The sequence below is a fragment of the Protopterus annectens genome, chromosome 7.part0 (assembly GCF_019279795.1).
Source record: "Protopterus annectens isolate FY-2018-M chromosome 7.part0, PAN1.0, whole genome shotgun sequence".
Classification (NCBI taxonomy): Eukaryota; Metazoa; Chordata; order Ceratodontiformes; family Protopteridae; genus Protopterus; species Protopterus annectens.
Window position 1 is genome coordinate 1,703,701,042 of NC_056739.1, and position 21,468 is coordinate 1,703,722,509.

At 39.2% G+C, this 21,468-nt stretch overlaps 1 protein-coding gene across 1 annotated transcript in view; it reads right to left on the bottom strand.

Moving 5' to 3' along the window:
• PELI3 (pellino E3 ubiquitin protein ligase family member 3) overlaps window positions 1–21,468 on the bottom strand; it is a 265,116-nt gene that overhangs the window by 125,322 nt on the left and 118,326 nt on the right. The window contains exon 3 of the mRNA XM_044078219.1: window positions 4,400–4,529. Coding sequence (XP_043934154.1) covers window positions 4,400–4,529 — 130 coding nt within the window. The remainder of the gene's footprint in view (window positions 1–4,399; window positions 4,530–21,468) is intronic.

The window sequence follows — 21,468 nt, forward strand, 5'->3', positions numbered from 1 at the left end:
TAACAGTAAACCTGCAAGCTACCCTAAAAATTATAGACCAATAACTTGCCTTCTGACGACGTATAAACTACACACAGGAATGGACTCTGACAGAGTTTATAGTGATTTAGAAGAAAACTCATTTATGGCAGTAGAACAAAAGGGCAATAAAAGAAAGTCATATGGAACAAAGGATCATTTGTTGTTAAATAAAGTCATAGTGGAGAACTGTAAAAAGGGGAAGAATCTAAGTATGGCATGGATTGACTACAAAAAAGCATCTGATAGCATCCTACATTTGTGGATAAAAGAGTGCTCAAAAATGTATAAGATACACCCTACACTGACTGACTACATTACAATAACCATGAAACAGCAGCAGACCACTTTGGAATTAAGCCATGATAAAGGACAGATTATTATCCCAGGGATAAAAATTCAAAGGGGGATATTCCAGGGTGACTCTTGTCACCGTTGCTATTCTGCCTTGCCATTAACCCATTAAGCTGTTTACTTAACAGCTTAGACCATGGCTACAATTTGGCTCCTAGAAAACAACAAAGTCTAAAGACTTCTCATCTTCTCTTTGTCGATATATGACTGTATACCACATCAGATGAGGAACTGAAAGCACAGCTGCAGGTTGTCAAAACTTTTTCAGATTATATTAGAATGTCGTTTGGTCTTGATAAATGTGCAAAAACAACCTTTAAAGCAGGAAAACTGCAGCACCAGGAAAACATCAGTTTGGGATAAGAATGTGATATAAAAGAACTTGAGCAAGATGGAGTGTATAAATACTTGGGAACTGATGAAGGATCATCAATAAAACATGAACAAATGCGAATAAAACTCAGTAAGGAATACTTTAGAAGACTTAAATTAACCCTGAGAATAGCACTGACATCTAGGAACAAGATCCAAGCTATAAATCAGTCTGCGCTTCCTGTCCTAACTTACAGTTTTGGAGTGATTGACTGGCCCCAAAAAGTGTTGGATAGATTAGATATTAAAACAAGAAGGATGCTCCATGCTCACCAACTGATCTATAAAAAATCAGTGTATACCAAGATTATATATTCCCCATTCCGAAGGAGGGATGGGCCTCCTTGAAACTGATTACATGTATAGCTCTGCAATCGTGGAACTCCATACAAATCTACTGACCTCACAAGATCCAAATGTAATGAAAAATTTTGAAACATGAGGAAAGTAAATCTAAGATGACTTCTCTGCTTAATCTAGCAGAAGCATATCAGTATCAAGCAGGAATGGAATTCAAACCAGAAGTAGATAAAAATCAGGCAGCAACTGAATGTGCCAAAAAACAAAAGAAAGAATATAAGGTGAAGGACCAGATGAGAAGGCAAGAAATGTGGAAAAAGCATAAATATAGTTGCAAGTACAGAAAACTTCTGGAAGAACCTCATGCTGATCAGGACCGAATGCAGGAATAGTTAAAGAGAAGCAAATTCAAACCAAGAGATGAAAGGTTAATATTGGCAGCCCAAGACAGTGGGCTGTGTACACGCCGGTTTGCAAAGTCCATTGAACATGTGGGAGAAACTGACATATGTAGATTTTGTAAAACCAAATTGGAAACAGTCTCACACCTAGTTGCCTGTTGCGACACACTAATGGCAAACTGACTGTATACTAAAAGGCATAATAATTTGGTGGGACTGTTGCACTGTGGATTGTGCAAACATTATGGTACTGAAGTGGCTGAAAAACACTGGAAACATAAGCCACAAAGCATCATAGAAAATAATGAAGTTTATATCACAAGGGCTCACCCATTACCAACAGTTCAAAAGATGGATGCTAGGAAACTGGATATAGTGGTCCAAGAAAAGAAGACAAAAGTAGCACTGATCATTGAAATCGCCACACCCAGTGACTACAGTGTCTTGCATACAGACAGACACAAAACCATAAAATACCAGGATCTGCAGGCAGAAATGAGAGCAATGTGGAAGAAAGATACCCAGACAGTTCCAACAGTAGTAGGAGCAACAGGTCTTATACAAAAGAATCTACAATCGTATTTAGATATGTTACCAATCCATGTAACCCTGTACGAATTGCAGAAGCAGTCATTACTGGGCACATTGTGGGTGCTGCGAACAGCACTTTTGGCTGACATCAAGGACTGAAACAATACTAATTTCATGAACTTTAATCGTACTTTGACTTAGGAATGGGGTCCATTCCTGTCATGGTATTAGAAACCCAAAAGATTTGGAGAAATTGAAAAAGGAGCAGTTAAATAGGGGAGTTGAGTTCTCTGATATGAATGCACAGAACATGCTGCAGTGTCAGTGGCATACCCATACAGAGGACAGTTAAATAGTGGAGTTGAGTTCTCTGATGTCAATGCACAGAACATGCTGCAGTGTCAGTGGCACACCCATACAGGGGACAGTTAAATAGTGGAGATGAGTTTTCCAATGTGAATGCACAGAACATGCTGCTGTACACAGAACATGCTGCAGTGTCAGTGGCACACCCATACAGGGAACAGTTAAATAGTGGAGTGGATTTCTCCAATGTCAATGCACAGAACATGCTGCAGTGTCAGTGGCACACCCATACAGGGAACAGTTAAATAGTGGAGTTGAGTTCTCCAATGTCAATGCACAGAACATGCTGCAGTGTCAGTGGCACACCCATACAGGGGACAGTTAAATAGTGGAGATGAGTTCTCCAATGTGAATGCACAGAACATGCTGCAGTGTCGAGCCATACAGGGAACAGTTAAACAGCTGAGTTGAGTTCTCCAATGTGAATGCGTAGAACATGCTGCAGTGCACAGAACATGCTGCAGTGTCAGTGGCACACCCATACAGGGAACAGGGCAGAAGCTGCAGCTTTTGTCAGCTTTAGATAGTGTAGCCTGTAGCTGTAGCGCATAGCAGTGGGAATCTGTCCTGTTAACAAGATTCACAGAAAGAACAATTCTTTCACCTAAAAAAAGATGAAATATCAATCCATTTATCCATTCATTCATCTAGCCATCCAAACCAGTAAAATGCCTGCTTAATGCAGTTGAATGACAAAGGGATCCAGAGTCTGTGCTGAAAAGGAATGGGCATAACGAAGAAAATCAGTCATGGACAGGCTGCCAGGTCACTGTCGGACAAGATATATCCATAGTGCATGCATACTTATGATATATCTAAGCTTCCAGTCCACCTACCCTCAAGCCTCAGGGATGTGGTTGGAAACTGGAGTCCATAGTAGAACCTTAGGTGGACAAAGGGTGGATACACAAACTCTGCATAGAATGCATCCAGCCTAGTAAATGAACTTCAGACCACAGCAGTCCCTAAAAGGACAAAGGATGGATACAAAAACTCTGCATAGAATACACCACCTGATAAATTAACTGGAGTCCAATGTAGATCACTAGGTAGACACAAGGTGGATACACAAACTCTGCACAGACCCACCCAGCTGGGAAATGAACTGAAGACCATAAAACCCTAGGTGGACACAGGGTGGACACACAAACTCTATACAGAATGCACCCAGCTGGTAAAGGAACTGCAGACCATGGTGTAACCTAGGTGGACAAAGGGTACATACACAAACTCTGTACAGAACATACCCAGCTGGTAACTGCAGACCATGTGCTGTATAGTACCAAGACTAACTGCAGTACCACTGTGCTCCCTTAAGCTAAGGCATTCACAGCAAAACTGAAAATGTAAGCAGAAACTGAAAAAAGAGTAACAGGATATGAGACAACAATTTTTGTGTTATCTCAGTGAAATAAACACATTTAAATGCAACAAATCTGGACAAAGCAGAAAATAATGGTGGAACAAAGACCTAAAATCAGGGACAAATTTTAAATATTGCTCTTATAAACTTAGAAATGTGTTAGAATAATATGTTTTGCATTAGCATGCATTTTCTGATGGCTATGAAGTCTGAAACTGAAATGTATGTCATTATTCAGTGACTTCAGTCCTCAAGTTTCCAGAAAACTACAAATTTTATGAGAAACACTCCAAAAATATTAGGCAAAAATCTGGACATTCTGCAGAAATTTGGGCAGTGGTGAGGTATGGATAAAGTATAAAATGTAATATCCTCAGACCCAACAATCCTTAGGTAGGATAGAAGGCCAAATTGGCTAAAACTACTGATGATCACTATATGTTCAGTAATGAAGTCTTGTTTGGTTGGTTTAAATTGCTGTTCATTATTTAGCTCTGAAATCAGTAGTCAATAAACAGTGCCTTCAGGCAATCATATAATGCAATATAGCATTTTCTGTTTGCAAATTTCCTCCTATCTGAAAGCCTTTCCACAATATAAGAGTGTCAAAAAACAAAAATTTCATTTTAAGCTTAGGAGGTTTTTGTGTGCTTCACAGGATAATATAAGGTAGAAATCCCTAGCTATTTTTTACCTTGGACACCAGCGGGGTAGACACATGATGAATTACATCTGGCTTAACACCATTAGCTTTTGGCCGTTTGTATAAGGCTAGTCTGCTTCGCCTCCTCCCTTTGTCACCATTTGCTAAGGAACCATTGTACCTGAAAAACAGATAGGTGTAATTTGCAGTAGGAAACAGCACTGAGTTTGAATTTACATATTGTAAAATGATTTAACCTTTTAATTATGCGTTACAAAAATATGTTGCATTATCAGTCAGTCCGACAAGTAAAAGATTATTTTAACAATACAGTGAAGACTCACCTCAGGTCACATGACTAACAACCCGTTACTGATATTTAAAGAAACACTGCTCACATATTGTATATATGATATCCCACTTTTACTGACAATAGAAACTCTTTGTACTGCTATATACAATTACACAAATATTTATACATTTAATTAAACTACAGGGATAACTACATGTGTCATACACCAAACTGCACTAAAAAATAATTTTATGCACTGAATCCTGTTGTGAATTACTTGCAATCTCAACATTTGAGTGGCTTTCATGCAGTGAACCTTGTTATGAATGATTCACAATCTGAGTTTCTGAGTGGCTTTTTGTAAAGGCGTTCACCCTTGGTATAATATTTGCAGTCATTAAAAAGTTTACACAGTTTACAGCTGTCCTTACATTGACTGTTACCACACAGAGAAGCAGCGTCAAGATTCGCTGGACAAGGTAAATGTGGCAAATTTGCAATCTGATTTAAGGGCCGGATTCAGTAACCAAAGTCAGTATATTTGGAAGAAACATCATTACAACTTATGGTAAGCCCTGATAATTCCTGATTTGGAAGTCCATCTGTAAAGTGGCAGGTTGTTTTCCTTTACAAAGTAGGATATCAATTACTTAAGGTAAGCAGCTACAGTTGTTTGGACTAGCATTTTATGGCCTAACTTTTCATCCATGACCTCCCTGTCCTTCCTGCCTTCCTTCAGAATAAATAAGATATTTACGATTTTGTCATAAATAATTTTTTGTTGTAACTGTCTGCTCTTCAAAAACCATTAACACAAGTTATCTACTATATAGAACTAATAATAGAAACGACAAGAAGTTTTGACGTTTACCTCATGCCCAGTAATAGTTGTGCTGGCGAAAGTCCTATAGAGCAGAAGGGTATGTTTCTGTAGTTCAACAGGTATAGCAGACAGTTTGATGAGAATAAACACTATTTCCCAGGATTCCTCAGGATATCCTTCATTCCCTGTATGGATCATTCTCTCTCTGTTTGATAATTTAACTGAGGGTATCATGGACTTGAAATTATGTGTATAAATCCCCATGGTTTGACAAAATTATTAAAATTACTGGATGGAAAACTGTGAACCACTATTAGATACTACTTGCTTAGTTATTCCATGTCTGGAAAACATGGATTTTAGTACTGTTATCACTCACTGTGTTTCAGTACCATTTAACTGAACAGTCATATGACACTTTGAAAACTAGTCTACACAGAGCAAAAAACTGAGATTGTTGCATTGGAATGAATCTGCATCTACCTTTCGCCACAGTGATGATGGAAGTTCATGTGAAGTTAACTCTTTTTTTTATTCTGACTATTAACATGTCATAAGGTCCACAGTCATGAATTATTTACTCAACTTGTACATACATGTTTGAACATACATAATGTCACATACTCTTTGTACTTTGTCACTCCGTGATATGACTCATTTTGTCAGTTTGATTTTGCAATTGAGTAGGGATAATTTCTTTATCACCCTTGAAAATCAGTCCTTGTGCATAGAATAATTTATCCCCAAAATGAATGTATGAACTGAGTAATGGATGGAACTGTCTTACTTAATTTTGCTATACTGTCATAATTCCACCTTACAATAATTATATCCCAAAGCTGTATCGTTCAGGTCTTGGAGTTTTTCATTGGCCAGTGGTAATTGTGATCCAGTCCATATTACCTCTAAGTCTTTCTATAGTATTGCTTCTTCACAATCCTTAACATAAGTCCTCGTATGAGTATTCAGTAATGTGCATCAGCTTCCCTGGCTTATAGTGTACTTGTGGGTCATACCTTTGTATTACAAATAACATTCTCTGCAATGCAGGTGTTGTGTTTGTGTACTGTGTTAACCGTCTGTAAAGATTTCTTAAAGATACATTAAAATGATCTGTGGTTAGACTCCACTGTAATACTTTTCCAATTTACCTAGTCATATAACTTTCTGAATTTATTTCCTACTTGTGTATAGTCTGCACATCAGCCAATTCCCTGAATGCACAGCCAAAATTACCACCTTCATGTAAGAGGCAGAGATGCTCCTAACTCTGGCTGACTTGCTTCAACTTGTACGTAGGTAATGCCACATACAGTATATGAGAGCTGGTGCTGTGGTTACTAACATCCTTAGTAATTCAAAGCTTTTTCTTTTTGGCCTACTGACTAACATCACACTGTATCTTGCTCTGGCAGCTTTCTGCTAAGGGCAGAATAAAGTGGTACTATGACTTCCTTCACTGAAAGATACCATATCATTCTTAATAACTGTATGTATACCACAGTTGCATGAACTTTGTCAGTATCTGGCTGTAGACCACTCTTAGCCCATACATATCTCAAAGAAAAGTGATCCCCTATCTTGCATTTAGCTTTGAGTTTCAAACCTGATAACCTCAGTCAGTTCAAAAATTTGATTAGTAACTGTCATACACCTACATGTAGTGCCCAATACTTGAATATCATAAAGTTTTGTTTCCTTATTATGTACCCTTATGTGACCCCCTACTATACAGCATTCCACCTGTACAACTATTTCACATATAAAATAACTTATGCTATCAAGTCCTTTCCACTTGCCACATTTGCTATTAAACCATATCAATTATTCTCTAGAAAATGTATTTCATGTAACATATACAAGTGTATGCAATTTGCTTTGCTATTATGTTCAAAACTATGCTATAAACACAGCTGAATTACGATTTGTGTATTACTTAACTGTATGTCTACTGTAACTTGCTGTTTTTGGTTGTTATCTTAGAGCTGCACCCCCTGGATTTCACTAGACACTTACGATTAACAAACGTAAATCAACAATAAATAAAATAAATAAATCTGGCATGACCAATAGTTATAACCACTTCTTGAATTGTCTGAAGTGAATTGTACCCTTCTTGATTAACATACTAAGTTTTTGTGGTTCAGCAGAAATCTTGACCTTTTCCTGCTTTACCAATATTAGCATACCATTCATACCCATCAACCTCTTAGTGCAAAAAATCAGGACAAACCCTAAAATAATTGGGAGACAAGGTTCAAAATAGGGACATATTTTAAATGTTGCTCTTATAAGCTTAAAACGTTGCCAGGATTTGTCTTACCATGCATTTTTCTGAAGGATATTAAGACTGAAGCTCAAATGTATCATGTCATTATTTAGCTACTTCAATCCTCTGTGATTTGCCAGAAAACCATAAATTTTATGAAGAACAGATCAGAAATATGAGGCAAAAATCTGAACAGTTGAGAGGTATGATACCATTAATCCATTTCACAAGTTCCGTCTTTTTGACTTTAACTCTTATTAATTCCCTCACTTTAATTATTCCTTAGTTTCGACCTCAAGTGCAACACATACTCTGTCTGGAGCATTTAAAATAGGCACTGTTTCAGGTGATACCATGTAGCTTATCCGGTCAGGATAAAACATATGAACAGTTGTGGGTTCGGTTCAAGCAGGTTTATTATATACAAACACATCAGGATTGAGGCTTAGTAACTTAAACTTGAATAAACTTATAAACTAACTGACTATTGCACTCATACATGCTAACACACTGGCTGTGCTCTCAAAATGGCTATTTATATGCATGTGCTATCACTTTGAAATGCCTCAAAGTTACAACACACACTCTGTCCTACAATACCTTCATATGGTATTCAGCTTGTAAACATATTAAGTCTTCAGAAAATGTATTTAGTTTATTATTTCTATGACGTTAAACATATAACTGTTCAATTTCCTTATTTTTAGTTTTAGTATTTTTAGTCTTCATTTTAATGCACACTCCTAATTTTACATTCTTCAAGCTCTTCAGTAATGTTTCTAAGTTGCACATTTAATAATTCAGTCCATGCACATACACATATCTATGAATTTTCCCAATATTAAATCTGCTTCTATCAGTTTTCAGCCATGGCAGTTGCAAAACACAGTCCAAATACATACAGCTAAAATACATTTCAATAAAATGTAAAGGCACTACAAAACTCTGTGAGTAAAAAAAATACAGATAAAAATAGTTTTACAGTTTTTTTTTTTTACTGCACTCATTATTTTTCAATCTGACTTTTATTGTACCATACTTGTATATGGAATTAGCCTGTATACCTCCCTTTTTTCTATATTAAATAATGTACTTACTTGCTATTTTAAATTATACACTGTATTGGATGCATTTCATATTGTATTGTCTTATGTCCTCTCTGTATTATTTCTGTATTATCCAATTTTGTACTTGTATATACATCTGAAGTCATTTTATATTGTCCTGCAACTTTATTATCATGTGTGTCATGGAGCTTTTCTACCCGGGCCTCTACTGAAAATGGACATATATCCAGTTAGACTAGCCCGGTCAACAAATGTAAAATAAAATAAAATAAAATAATAAAATAATAAAATAAATTACAAAAAGATGTAAAAGTAGTTTAAAATCTTCAGCGAGGTACAAAAACAGTACCTGTTAATAAAATGTTAAAATGTTTGAAAGTTTGAATTCTTATGAGAAGCCACAATGAAAACTTTAAATAAATAATAAAAGAACATGAAAATACTAAATATCTATTTACAATAAACACCATAGTTTCAATAACAGGAAATATTTAAATAAAACAGATGAACAGATTCACACAGATACAGAAAAACAGTACTTAACTAATCTCACTATACTTTCCTGACTGATATAAAGAATTACTTTTCTCTAGTTACTTACTAAAAGCAAGGCAACATGAAGTGGTGAGTGATCCTTCTATGTCAGATTTCAAAAACAGATTGCCCTGAGACTTCTGTCTCATCTAGTATTAAAACATCTTTCAGTGCTGAATTACAGAATGGCATTACATACATCTGGTGATCTAACTTTTGGTTCCCATACTATTCCCCTTTACTAGAAAGTGAACCAGAATCTCACACATGTGTAACTATACACACAGATAGAGCTTTGCTAAGATGTGTTATAGCATCTGGAAGCCATAAAACCATTTCAACAGTTCCACCCTTCCAGGGTAGCAATTAGTTCACTGCTGAGGACAACACAGCAGGATTCCTAGTCCTTGTTTTCACATACATTTCATCTCTGGTTGCAGTCAGAACTGTAAGATACAATCTTTATGGGCTAAACCAGATAATTTAATTTCAGGATATTTTTCTACAACTTAGCAGGGGCTGAGCTTAGCCTCTTCTCTTTCAGTCTCCTCTGTTACAAAATATACATTTAATCAGTTACAATAGTACATTCTGACATGCATGTATATTTCTTTTCTGTCCAGCAAGACAAACTCTTGGTATATTTTTAACACAAGCAGCTTTACAAATACATTTTTAACACAAGCATCTGTACAAGTCAGTTTGATATGCAAATGACATATAATCCTTTACAAAACTCCAGTTAGCTATGATGGCATATGTTACACATCCGCTGCCCAACTTCTCCATAGCTGGCAATACCTCATATCATCACAGCTGGTATGACTGCATCTTTACTAACACAGTTCTTGGCTGCATTTTCATGGCCATGTTTGGAGCATACACTCAATGTGCCCTTTCAATTAACAAATCCTGCTGTGGAATGCCAGTCCAGTTGCTTATTTGTGCTTTCATGAAATTAATACAATCTGTTCCTTCCAGTTTCTCTGGTATACCAGAAAATCTCAAATCTTCTCCGCATGCTCTGTCCTCTAATTTTTTGAAACAACTCTTATTGAGTAGTCTCTACTTAGCCAGCTTTTTCTTCATTTCTCTCTCTGATTTGTGCAGTTTTAGCAGTTCATGTGAATAGCTTATTTCATGCTTTCCAACATTTTGTTATTTAAGTTGATATACTTCTTCAGGGTTTCATTTAATTTAATCAGCTGTGAGTACATTTGATTTATTTTTTCCTCTAAATTTCTATAAGCTATCTCTTATACCAAAGCTGGAGCTTGAACTTCTTTTTGCTGAACAGCTGCAGGATTCTTCCCAGTCAGTGGTTTCTCTTCACCTTTTCTACTTGATTACCTTTCAGGCCCTCAAGTTTTTTTTGCTGGCATCCAGGCAGTGTACTTACTATCCAGTAATTGAGTTTTACTAAAGCTGGCAGAATTACTAGACCCAGTTTCTTAGTTTCATTTTCACACAACAGGAGAACGGAAATTAAGCTGTTGATCGGTGTGCACAATCTTGGAAGCCCAAATATATGATTTTTTGAGCGGGAACACAAGATCTGAATTGCTTAGATGTAGTAAGGTTTTATTAAAGTTTAATTCTGTTGGCCAAAAAAAAATTACTCAAAAAATGGAAATCAAAGTCTAAACCAAATGTGTTTAACTGGTAGAATGAGATTTAGAAAAGGGAAGGAGTAAATTATATAGAAATAAATGGAGATTGTTGGAACAATACATGCAGAATAATGTTTTGTAGGAGGATTGAGGTTTAATGGAAGGCAGGAATTTAGCCATTTATGTAATGTTGGACTGATAATAATTACAAAAAAGAAAAGATATGTGTTGTATAATTTATGTAAATGGAAAAAAATTTAATATTTTTTTTAATGTATGTTTGGTTTGTCTTAAGTGATAATTTAATAAAGGTGTTAAAAAAATGTTGGGTGAGTTACAAGTGAAATAATTCCTGAGGGCAAGTTAGAAGTGAAATCACTCCTGAGGGTAATCATAGCAGTATGGACAGAAAGACATATCCCAGATGACTGGTAAATAAGCATACTCATGCCATTATAAAAGAATAAAGGGGACATTCTCATCTGTGGGCACTATAGAGGTATCAAACTCCTGTCACACTGCATGAAAGTTCTGAAGTGGATGACTAATAAATAAATACAGAGTAGTAGAAAGTAACATGGGAAATGAGCAGTCTGGATTCAGATCAGCATGTAGTACAACTGACCTGACATTTGCAGTGAGACATATAGTTGAGAAAAAGTCCAACTGGTCATTCCTAGACTTGAAAAAAGCATACGATAAGGTCCCAAGAAAGCTGATTTCAGCAGTCCTGCGATGGTTGAAAGTGCCAGTACATTACTGGAATTAATGCAGGCTATGCACAACGACCCAATGACACAAGTACAGTGTTCAGACTCACAAAGGGTTCTCAGGATTCAGCTCTGAGCCCACTGCTGTTCAAACTGATGATGGACTACATTAGCAAACAGGTAGAATGAGAGAGGTCAACAGATGATGTGGCATTACATGCAGACTCTGAACAAGAACTTCAGCAAAGGCTAGGGGGATGCAATGCAAAACTGAAGACATACAGGGCGAAACTGAGTACAGATAAGACTGCTGTAATGGCAGCAAATGGGGGAAATCAGAAAAGCTGTGGCTTGAGATAGAAGGGAAAACAGTGGAACATGTTAACAGTTTCAAGTATCTTGAGTGGTGGTTGAGCAGAAGGGAAGCCAGAATGAGGAGGTCAAAGCTAGAATCAGAGGGTCTACAGTCAAATGGCACAGAGTGTCAGGGTTAGTGTATGACAGAAGCATGCCAAAGAAGCAGAAAAGTAACTTTTACAAAGTGGTATTGTGAACAGTATCTCTGTATGGTACAGAAACCTGGGATTTAAAGGCACAGCAGTTGAGGCAGCTGGAGGTGATGGAGAAGAGGTGCCTGAAATGGGTGGGTAGGATGCACATTGTGGAAGAAATGAGGACATCAGAGTAGAAGCCCAAGTAGCACTAACTGCAGAGAAGATCAAATAGAATGGATTACGGTGGTTCAGGCACACGAACAGGAAAGCAGAAAACAATCTGGTGAAGAAGAGGATTTGGGAAAGACAGGAATAAGGCACGAGGAACTGAGAGCATCCAGCAAAGAGATGGATGGATGGATGGATGGACTGACAGACGGATTGTTTAAGAGAAGACCTGCACCAGTCAAGCATGACTGGTATTAAATCAAAAGAGATGATGACCCCAGCCCCACGAAGAATAAAGAATGAGACAAACAGAGCTGATGATGATGATGATATAAGTTTGTGGAGTGTGGATGTGTCTACCAACTTGGGGTGGAAAGGGACAAAAAAAACTTTCTTCCTCTGTTTGCTGAAAGTGGTTTCAATGAGTTTGTTGATTGTTTTGGCACTTGGGTTAATTGTTATACTCAGCCTGTATTTGTATTTATTTATTGACATTTGTTGCCCAGGAAAGTCCACTGGGTCAGAAACCCATTATCAGTGGAGACCCGGGGGAAAAAAGCTCCAGCAAATACAAAATATTGTTGCAAAAACTGATACAAAATGTAAAATTTGTATAGCACACCCTGACATACAAAAGGTACTGATTTTACGTACAAACTAACATTACAGTTAGTTACATTAAACACGCAGTACAATTAAAACAAGTTAATCAAAAGCTAGACAAATTTGAGGAAGATATTGATTTATTCTAAGGTTAGGCAGTTCTAGGGTTAGAAATTAGTAAAGGTTAAAAGGAGGGTTGACTTTGTTTATGGTGGTTTAGACATATGTGCACAAGAACAGATATGATTGTTAAGGTAGTGATGTTTTAGTGCAGCTTTGAAAGTTTTTGTTGAGTCCAACTGAGTGATTGTGGAAGGCAGGGCATTCCATAATTTGGCAATGGAATAGAAGTAAAGGCAATGCCCTGCTCGTTTGTTGGGTTTGGTTAAGTTTAAGAGTTGGTTATTACTGGACCAAAGATTTCTGGGACGGGTGTACATTTGTAGAACTGTTTGAAGTGAAGGGCACTTGTCAGTGTTGTTGATGAGTTTATGGGCAAGTGCTAGCTGGGTGTAAGTTAGATAGTGGGGGAATTCAAACCAATTTAATTCTTTAATGGCCAGGCAGTTGTGTGTGTGATTCAGCATTTTAGATGCAAACTTTGCTATTTTATAGTACCAAGATTGTAACCTGGTCATGAGAGATGTGTGGAGGTTGGTGAAGACTGGGCTACCATAGTGGAGGGATGGAAGTAGGAGACCGTTTGCCAGTTTTATCCTGGTGGGCTTATCCTAGTGTAGTTTATGTCTACAGAGTTTGCCAAGCTTACAGTGATTTTTTTTTATTGTTTTGTGAATGTGATGCTTGAAGGACGGTTTGTTGTCAATTGTAATGCCTAGAAGTTTTGCTGTTTTTACTAATTTGATTTCAGTATTGTTTTGTGAGTAAATCTAAAAGTCACGCATTGGAGTTTTTGGTGAGAAGATGTTCATAGGTTCACAGGTAGGTACTAGGCTACTGGCCCTAGGGCCTATATAAACCTAGCCAAAAGGTACCCTGGCTTTCACCACCCAAGAAAATTGCAACAGCAACAGTTTAGATTTTTGGGGGATTAAGTAGAAGTTGCATTTTATTTAGCCAGGCTTCAACAGATGAAATGGAGTTTTGAGTTATCTTTAGGAGATCAGAAAGATTATTGGAAGAGGAGATGATGGTAGAATCATCAGCATATTGGATGACTGTACTTTGTTGGGATGCAATATGGAGATTATTAAGGAAGACATTGAAAAGAAGAGGTCCCAAAATAGACCCTTGGGGAACTCCTATATTATTTGTCAGATATTCTGATTATTATTATTAGTGTTGTCACTGATGGGGGAAGAATGAGAGCACAAACTATGTTGGATGAGATTTGAGATATAGTCTAGACTATTTATGTGTTTCTTAGTATCCTGGGAGGATTATTTGATAAGTTTTTGAATGGTGTCAATAAAGTGGGAGTTAAACATCTGGGCGATCTATTGTGGGTCTTTGTCTGGAGATGGTACAGGGTTGTGCAGGGTACCGGGATTATAAAATGAGGAAACAGATTTCCAAAACTGTTTGGGGTTGTTCTTTTTGTCTGGAGAGTTGTGTCAAGAAGTAATTTTTTGTTATTAATTACTAGCTTTTTGGCAGTATTACAAAGCTGTTTGTAGTTAAGTTCAGTTTGAGGGGTTCGATTTTTGTGCCATTTTTTCCAGGCCCGTTCTCTGGATAGAAGTAATTGTTTGGTGTGTTTTGTTAGCCAGTGGGCATGGTTATGCTTTATTCTTTTGTGGAAATGGAGGCTAGACTATTGAGTGTATCAAGAAATACAATGTTGAAATAGATTACAGCATCCTTAAGAGGTAGTGTTTTTACTGGGGTCCAGTTTTGGGCTTTCAAAAGTATTTATGAGTAGATTTTGGCTGAAATGGGCTAGGCTTCTAGATGTTATACAGGAGTGAGTTTTGGATACATGAGTATGGGTCCTATAGATGAAGGCTGGTAAGTGGTCACTTAAGATGTTTGGGAGGGTTCCAGTGTTAGTGCATTTCTGAGGGTCTGAGACTACGATCCAGTCTAAGGTTGCCTCAGTCTGGTTGTTCAAAGTACGTGAATGGCCTGTGACAAGTTGTGTATATCTGTGCAAGTTTATCCTATTTGATGAGGAGCTGGAGATGAGATTTTACCAGTTTATATTAATATCACTGAGGATGATCGTTTCATTGAAAACATTATAGTTTGTCCAGGATAGGAAGTCTTCCAGAAAAGGAATGTTTTGGCTTGGGGGAATATATATTGTGGCTATGCATAGCTGTTTACTGCAATTTATGTGTAAGTGTGCTAATAGTAATTTTATGTCGCCAAAGGATGGTACATGTGTGGGACATGGTGTAATAGTTATAGATTCCTGGTATATTAATGCTATATCCCGCCTTTTTATGGAGTCGATCATTACAAAGCATATTGTATCCTGATGGTATAATTTCTGTGCATAATATATGCAGTTTTAGCCAGGTTTCTGTGACTCCTACAATGTAAGGGTTATTATTGAAGAGCCAGGTTTGGAATTCTGTGATCTTATTGCATATGCTATATACAATTATTGTTACTATAAATAGGTTTTGAGTGGTAGAAGGTTGGTATGGGGATGAGGAGTTCTTGGGGATGGGATTGGGGTGAACATTCCCACACTGACAGAGAACCGGAACATGATGTGTTAGGCTACACTGATGTAGGGTTTGTGAAAGAGATCTATATAGGACATAGGGCAGTAATTTCAGTTTCTCATTATAAGAAGAAAGTTTCAATTTTGTTTGATAAAAATGGTGGCAGTTGAATAAGGAAGATGACATGTCACAGAAACTTTTACTAGGAGTTTGAGGTGCAATGGACAGGGTGGGAATGTTTGTAAGAGGTGCATATAGCAGGCTACAGAAGGAGATAGCATGGAATAGTATGATAAGAGAGGTAGTAAAGGTAATTAAATAGAGAATGTGTTGTGTGGTGTGGGTCATATTGTTTAGTGAAGAGATTTTGTAGAAAAGAGATATGGCATTAAGTTGTGAGGGTGCAATAGGTGAATTTCAGGGAATATGGGAGGTACTGGTTAAGAGTTAAAAAAGGGGTGGAACCAGAGGCGGGGTTGGGGGAGGACTGCTAATACTATGGAGTAGTGTATAGGAGGAGATGGAAGTAGAGGCGGAGTTATAGTAAATATAAATGTAATTGAAGAGGGGTTGGGTGGGAATGGGGCTAGGGTAGGGGAGCGGAGGGTGAACGGAGCAGGCTAAACCTTGCTTGCGGCTGATTGTATCTGTAAGCACCTAAAATGTCCGCGGGAATCTTTTGTTGGAGGAGTTATTAAATGCAGCAACCTACCATCAAGAGCCAAGCTAAGACAACAGAGTCAACAGAGGAGAAGGGTAAAATTAAATAGAATTGGAAAGTTAAGCAAGAGATACAGAAACTCTGAGTGGCAGAGGTGGGGGGATTTGTAGTCAGTCCTGGTGATGTGCTACAATTAGTTATGGGGAGCAGAATGCTTTAAGTTTAATACAAAGTATATAAAGACAGAAATGGAAGTTAAATGTATACACATACATAAGTTTAATTTTGTATTTCAATAGCTGCTGAGCTCCGCTGTGTGAACACTGCCGGTGTGTAGGACCTGGTTTCAGGTTTTGAGACTGGGAAGTTGTTTGTCAGACAGGGAAAAAATGGGCTTAGCACATAAGAATGAAAAGGGGAGAGCGGGGGGGGGGTAGTCAGTAAATACAAAGAACAAATGTGTATGTCTGAATAAGGTAGAGAACAGTGAGTAGGAAGAGCATTAGGCAGAGGTTAGGGACACAGAGATTCAGTTAGAATTGAGAGTCTGAGCGGATAACAACAGAAGAAAAGAAAAGGTTGCAGTTTATGAGGGGTTAGGGTTGTAGTAAACTAAAAGAGAAATACAGGTAGACATCGACAAAGAAAGGAATAGAGAGAAAAGGAAGAGAAGGACATTAACAGTATAGGCTAGTCAAGATAGTATCATTAACTAAAGCAATTACAGATACTATCTCAATCTTAGCAGCAATTATACAATGACTATGGGCCGGATTCACGAAGGCTTGCACGGAGTCTAAGAGTAGAGTAAGACTCCATGCAGTCAACAAGTCTGCCGAGAGATCCAGGAACAGCCAGCAGGGGCGTGCAAAAGAGCTCCTAAAACGACTCTTACACGGACCGGGCTAGGTTATGCAAATTACCTCATTTGCTGGTGAAACCCATGCAAATGAGGTAAATTTGCAATCCAGAAAACCCTAACCTATCCGAGTAAGAGTAGTGTTATTTGCAGAAATGTACTCCATTGACAACTGAGTACCATTCTGCAAATAGCAAAACGGAGCCGTGACAGCTCCAAATAAAGGCTGCATCCAGTTGAGGAAGCATGCCAATGGCCAAATATATGGCCATTGTCAATGTTCCCCGATGCAAAATTAAAAAAAAAATAATTTTGTTTACCTCGATCTCCGAAGTTTAAGCGTAGCGCAGCACCGCGCAAATGAGCTGCGCTCTGAAAAGCAGAAAACCAGAAATTAAAAGCCACAAATAGGGATTTTATAGCAAATTATAAGTTTCAATGCAAGTGAATGGCAGGCTGAAGACAACATGGCAACTGAGTAGAGGTTGCTAAGGGGGGAAGCTCAGTCTAAGAGATGTAACCAAGCATTACTAGGCAATCCCATGCAAATGAGGGTAAGGATAGTGAATCCCAAGTTTACATAGCAAATGAGCACAGTCAGTGAAGTGTATGAGTACGATAAGGGGAGTAACAGAGTAGAAGATAGGCGACATCATGAGGGGGGTATGTATGAAAGAATGTAAGCTCATTGGAGCAGAGTGGCATGTGTTTGCTGTCAGTTACTCATCACTGGAAGAGGTGTGTCAACAGGTATCCTAGCTAAAGTCAAGAAACAGAAGGTGTATGCCGTGGATAACACTAAAGTTTCTTGTTGAAATGCCTGCAACATGTTTGCGCGCGGGTGCGCGCCTGTATATCCGAGTAAGATTGTGTGCGCACATGTGCGCCTGTGTGCACGCGTGCTAGCCAGAGTAGGTATGTGTAAGGTTGTTTCAACTTCTGTAAGCACGTTTGCACCTGTGTGCGCGCGTTTAAGCAGGAATTAGCAAGTGTTAGGCCGTGTAAGCATGTGTGTGCGCATGTGAGCTGGTGTGCACATGTTTGCGCTTGTGTGCACAGCGCTGCCCCCACTGTGGAAACAGAAAGGGAAAAGGAAGCACAACAAATAGTAGGAAGTTAACCAGGGAGAACTAGCAGAGCTAGCAGGTGAAAACAATCAGAATCAGGCAATTACACAGGCAGTACACTAGCCCAGCCCAGCCCAGCACTTAAAACTCTGCAAACAACTTTCCATTATGTTTTCCTCAGAGACACTGCAACACTGCAGTAAACTAAGAGAAGTGAAAACTTAAAAAGCTTTACTGAGACAAAGAAATGTTAGGGGCTGCCATTGTTTTTATAAGGTGACATATGCAACATGCTGTGGGTGGTGACAAAGTGAATGCTGCTGAGCAACCCCCAGTGAGGAGACGGAGAAGATATCCTGAGGTTGAGCATGATCATTAATTCTGGGTTGGACATGGCTTTATACGTCAGGCACAGATCGCATCCGAGTAGGCAGTAAGCAACTGAGTAGAGCTGCAGTTTCTTTAGCCGAACTGCGTAGGACATCTGTTTGAGTCCCTTGATCCACTTGGTGAGGTACTTTTGGGGTCATTACAGTTGCTGCAGGTGTCGGGTAAGGTACATCCCAAATAGGGCATTGTATTCAAGTATGGGCCTGATGAGTAGAGGGGCACAACGACCTCTCTTGATCTAGATGTGAAACCTTTTGTGATAAGGTGGGCTATATAGAAGGTCTTTCTAACCACTTTGGCAATGTGATTGTCAAAGGAGAGAATACTATCTACTTCGGTCCCCAAATCCCGAATTACTTCTTCTGTATGTAATGGATTACCACCTATGTGGTAATTTGTGGGCAATTTGTTTTTCCCAAAGGGGATGACTATGCATTTTATGGCATTTAGCTTTAGGCCATGGCTCTGGCACCAGTTAACCATCTCTGTGAGACCCTTTTGGAGGATGCTTGTGTCAGCCAGAGAGTCGATTATGGCACCCAGTTTGCAGTCATCTGTGAACTTGGTCAGCCATAGTCCTCCCATGTTAGCCTGTATCTCAGAGAAATATATACTGAACAAGAGAGGTCCCAGGACTGAGCCTTGTGGGACGCCACTTGTAACTGGTGTAGAGTCTGACATGCCACCTGCAATTCCGACCATGTGGGTGCTATCCCTGATCCAGTTTGCAATCCATCTTGTGACATATGTGTTGATATCTAAGCTGGTGAGCTTATTTATGATGCCCAAGTGGGGTATTGTGTTGAAGGCTTTTGCGAGGTCCAGGTAGGCTGTGTGGACTACCTTCCCTATGTCTATGGCACTGGTAACTGTTTCAAAGAAGTTTCATCTATTTTCGTGGTTATTAGTTTGATATATGGAAGGACAACAGTGCTTTAGTAGGTTATTGGTTTGTTTTGCACTGTTTCTTCTATTTTCGTGGTTATATGTTTCAAAGAAGTCGACCAGGTTCAAGAGGCAAGATCTGCCCTTAACAAAGCCGAATTGGGTAGGATCCAGTGTCTGGAGGTTCCTGATGTCTTTGTTTATGAGTTCCATGATGATACGCTCCATAGCTTTGCAGACCAGGCTAGTCAGGCTTATAGGGCAATAGTGTCCAGGGTCGGTTGTGGCACAACCTTTGTGGAGCGGGACCACTGTTGCTGTACACCATTCCTTGGGTACATATCCTGTAGTAAGTCTGATATTAAACAGTGACTTTGAGAGGGTTAAGTTCTTCATGAAGCTCGTGTAAGACGCAGCCTGGGACACCGTCCGGTCCCATTGATGCTCTGTTTTATTGCTTTGGAGAGGGCAGCTGTTACCTGTCCATCTGTGACGTTAGGGAGGCTACACTCTGTTGGGATGGACATTTGCTCTTTTGGGGGGATGGGGGGGAGAAATTTGCACTGAACCTGTCTGCCAGGATGTTGGCAATGTCTATGGGTTCAGTGTATTTTTTGTCATTATGCACTAACTAAGAGCATATCTGGGAGTTGCCACCCAGGTTCCTGACATAACTAAAGAAGGCCTTGTGAATGTCTTTAGTGTCTTGTACAATTTTTCTTTCGAAGCTGGCCTTAGATGATTTTATGAGTGATCGTAGTTTCTTGCTAGTACTGATCAGAGATGCCTTCCCTTCTTGGGATTTTGCTCTATCATGTAGTAGCCTCCTCCTTTTCGTTGTATAGCCTATTTATGGCTGGGGTCCACCAGACAGGTCCCCTGCCTTTGGAGGAGTGAGTCTTGGTTTCATTTGGGATAGCACGATCCATGCATTCCTGTAGGTGTCCATAGAATGCGTTTGTAAAGAATTCTGTGGTTTGAGCCATATTTTCCACTGGCCCGGGGGCTTTGAAGGATACCACCTTGGTTTTCAGAAGTGTGACGTTTGCTTTTGAGAAGTTCTTCACTGAGAAAACCTTGGCTGGGGGTGGGGACGGGATATGGATGTCCAGTGAGATAAATGTATGGTCTGACCTTACCAATGAGGGGAATACCTCTGGTGTGGAACATAGAGTCACCATGTTGGTGATGACCAGGTCCAATATATTTTCCCCTCTTGTGGGGGTGGTGACCAGCTGTTCCATAGCATTTGAGTTTATAAATTCTAGGAACTGTTGGCCGACGGTGTTGGGGCTTGAGTAGTATTCCCAGTCAATGTTTGGGTAGTTGAAGTCACCCAATATAATGGTGTTTGGAGAGACCTTCATAATCTCCAGTGTTCTCAGGAAAGCCGAGTGGGGTCCCTGAGTTTGTGAGGGTGGTCTGTAGCAGGCTACAAACTGAAAGGCAGTTTTGCCCACTGTTAGTTGCACATGGATGGTCTCCGATGCTTCGTGCAGTGCTACTAACCTGGAGGTGTGTGCATCTTTGATGTATATGGATACTCCCCCTCCTTTTGTGGTTTGGTCTGGGTTTTGTGGCCGAAAAGCCTGGTATGAAGTATAACCTGGTAGTGTTAGGGTGCTTTCGGGAGCCTTGAACCAGGTTTCTGTTACTGCACAGATGTTGATATTCTCCATACTGAAGAGAGCCTTGAGTGCATGCATTTTGAGGTGTAGACTTCTGGCGTTGAGCAGCATTACCCTTAGTTTCTTTTACCTTGTATCGTCTATGAAGGTGGGTTTGTCTTTTGAGCCTTGCCTAAAAAAGGCACTATGGGGGTGGCAAGAGTCTTAGCCAGTATTCGAAAGCCCAGGGGTGACAGGTACAAGCCGTCCCTAGTGAAGCAACGTGGCTTGTCGAGCATGTCATTCCAGGCTGACAGACACTGGATGCCCTTTGAATGACACCAATACGTTAGCCAACTGTTAAAATTGATCAGTTTGTCTTTATACTGTGGCATCATTCTTGGTGACGGTAAGATGCTACACAAGGTCAGGGTCATACCGGCCTGGG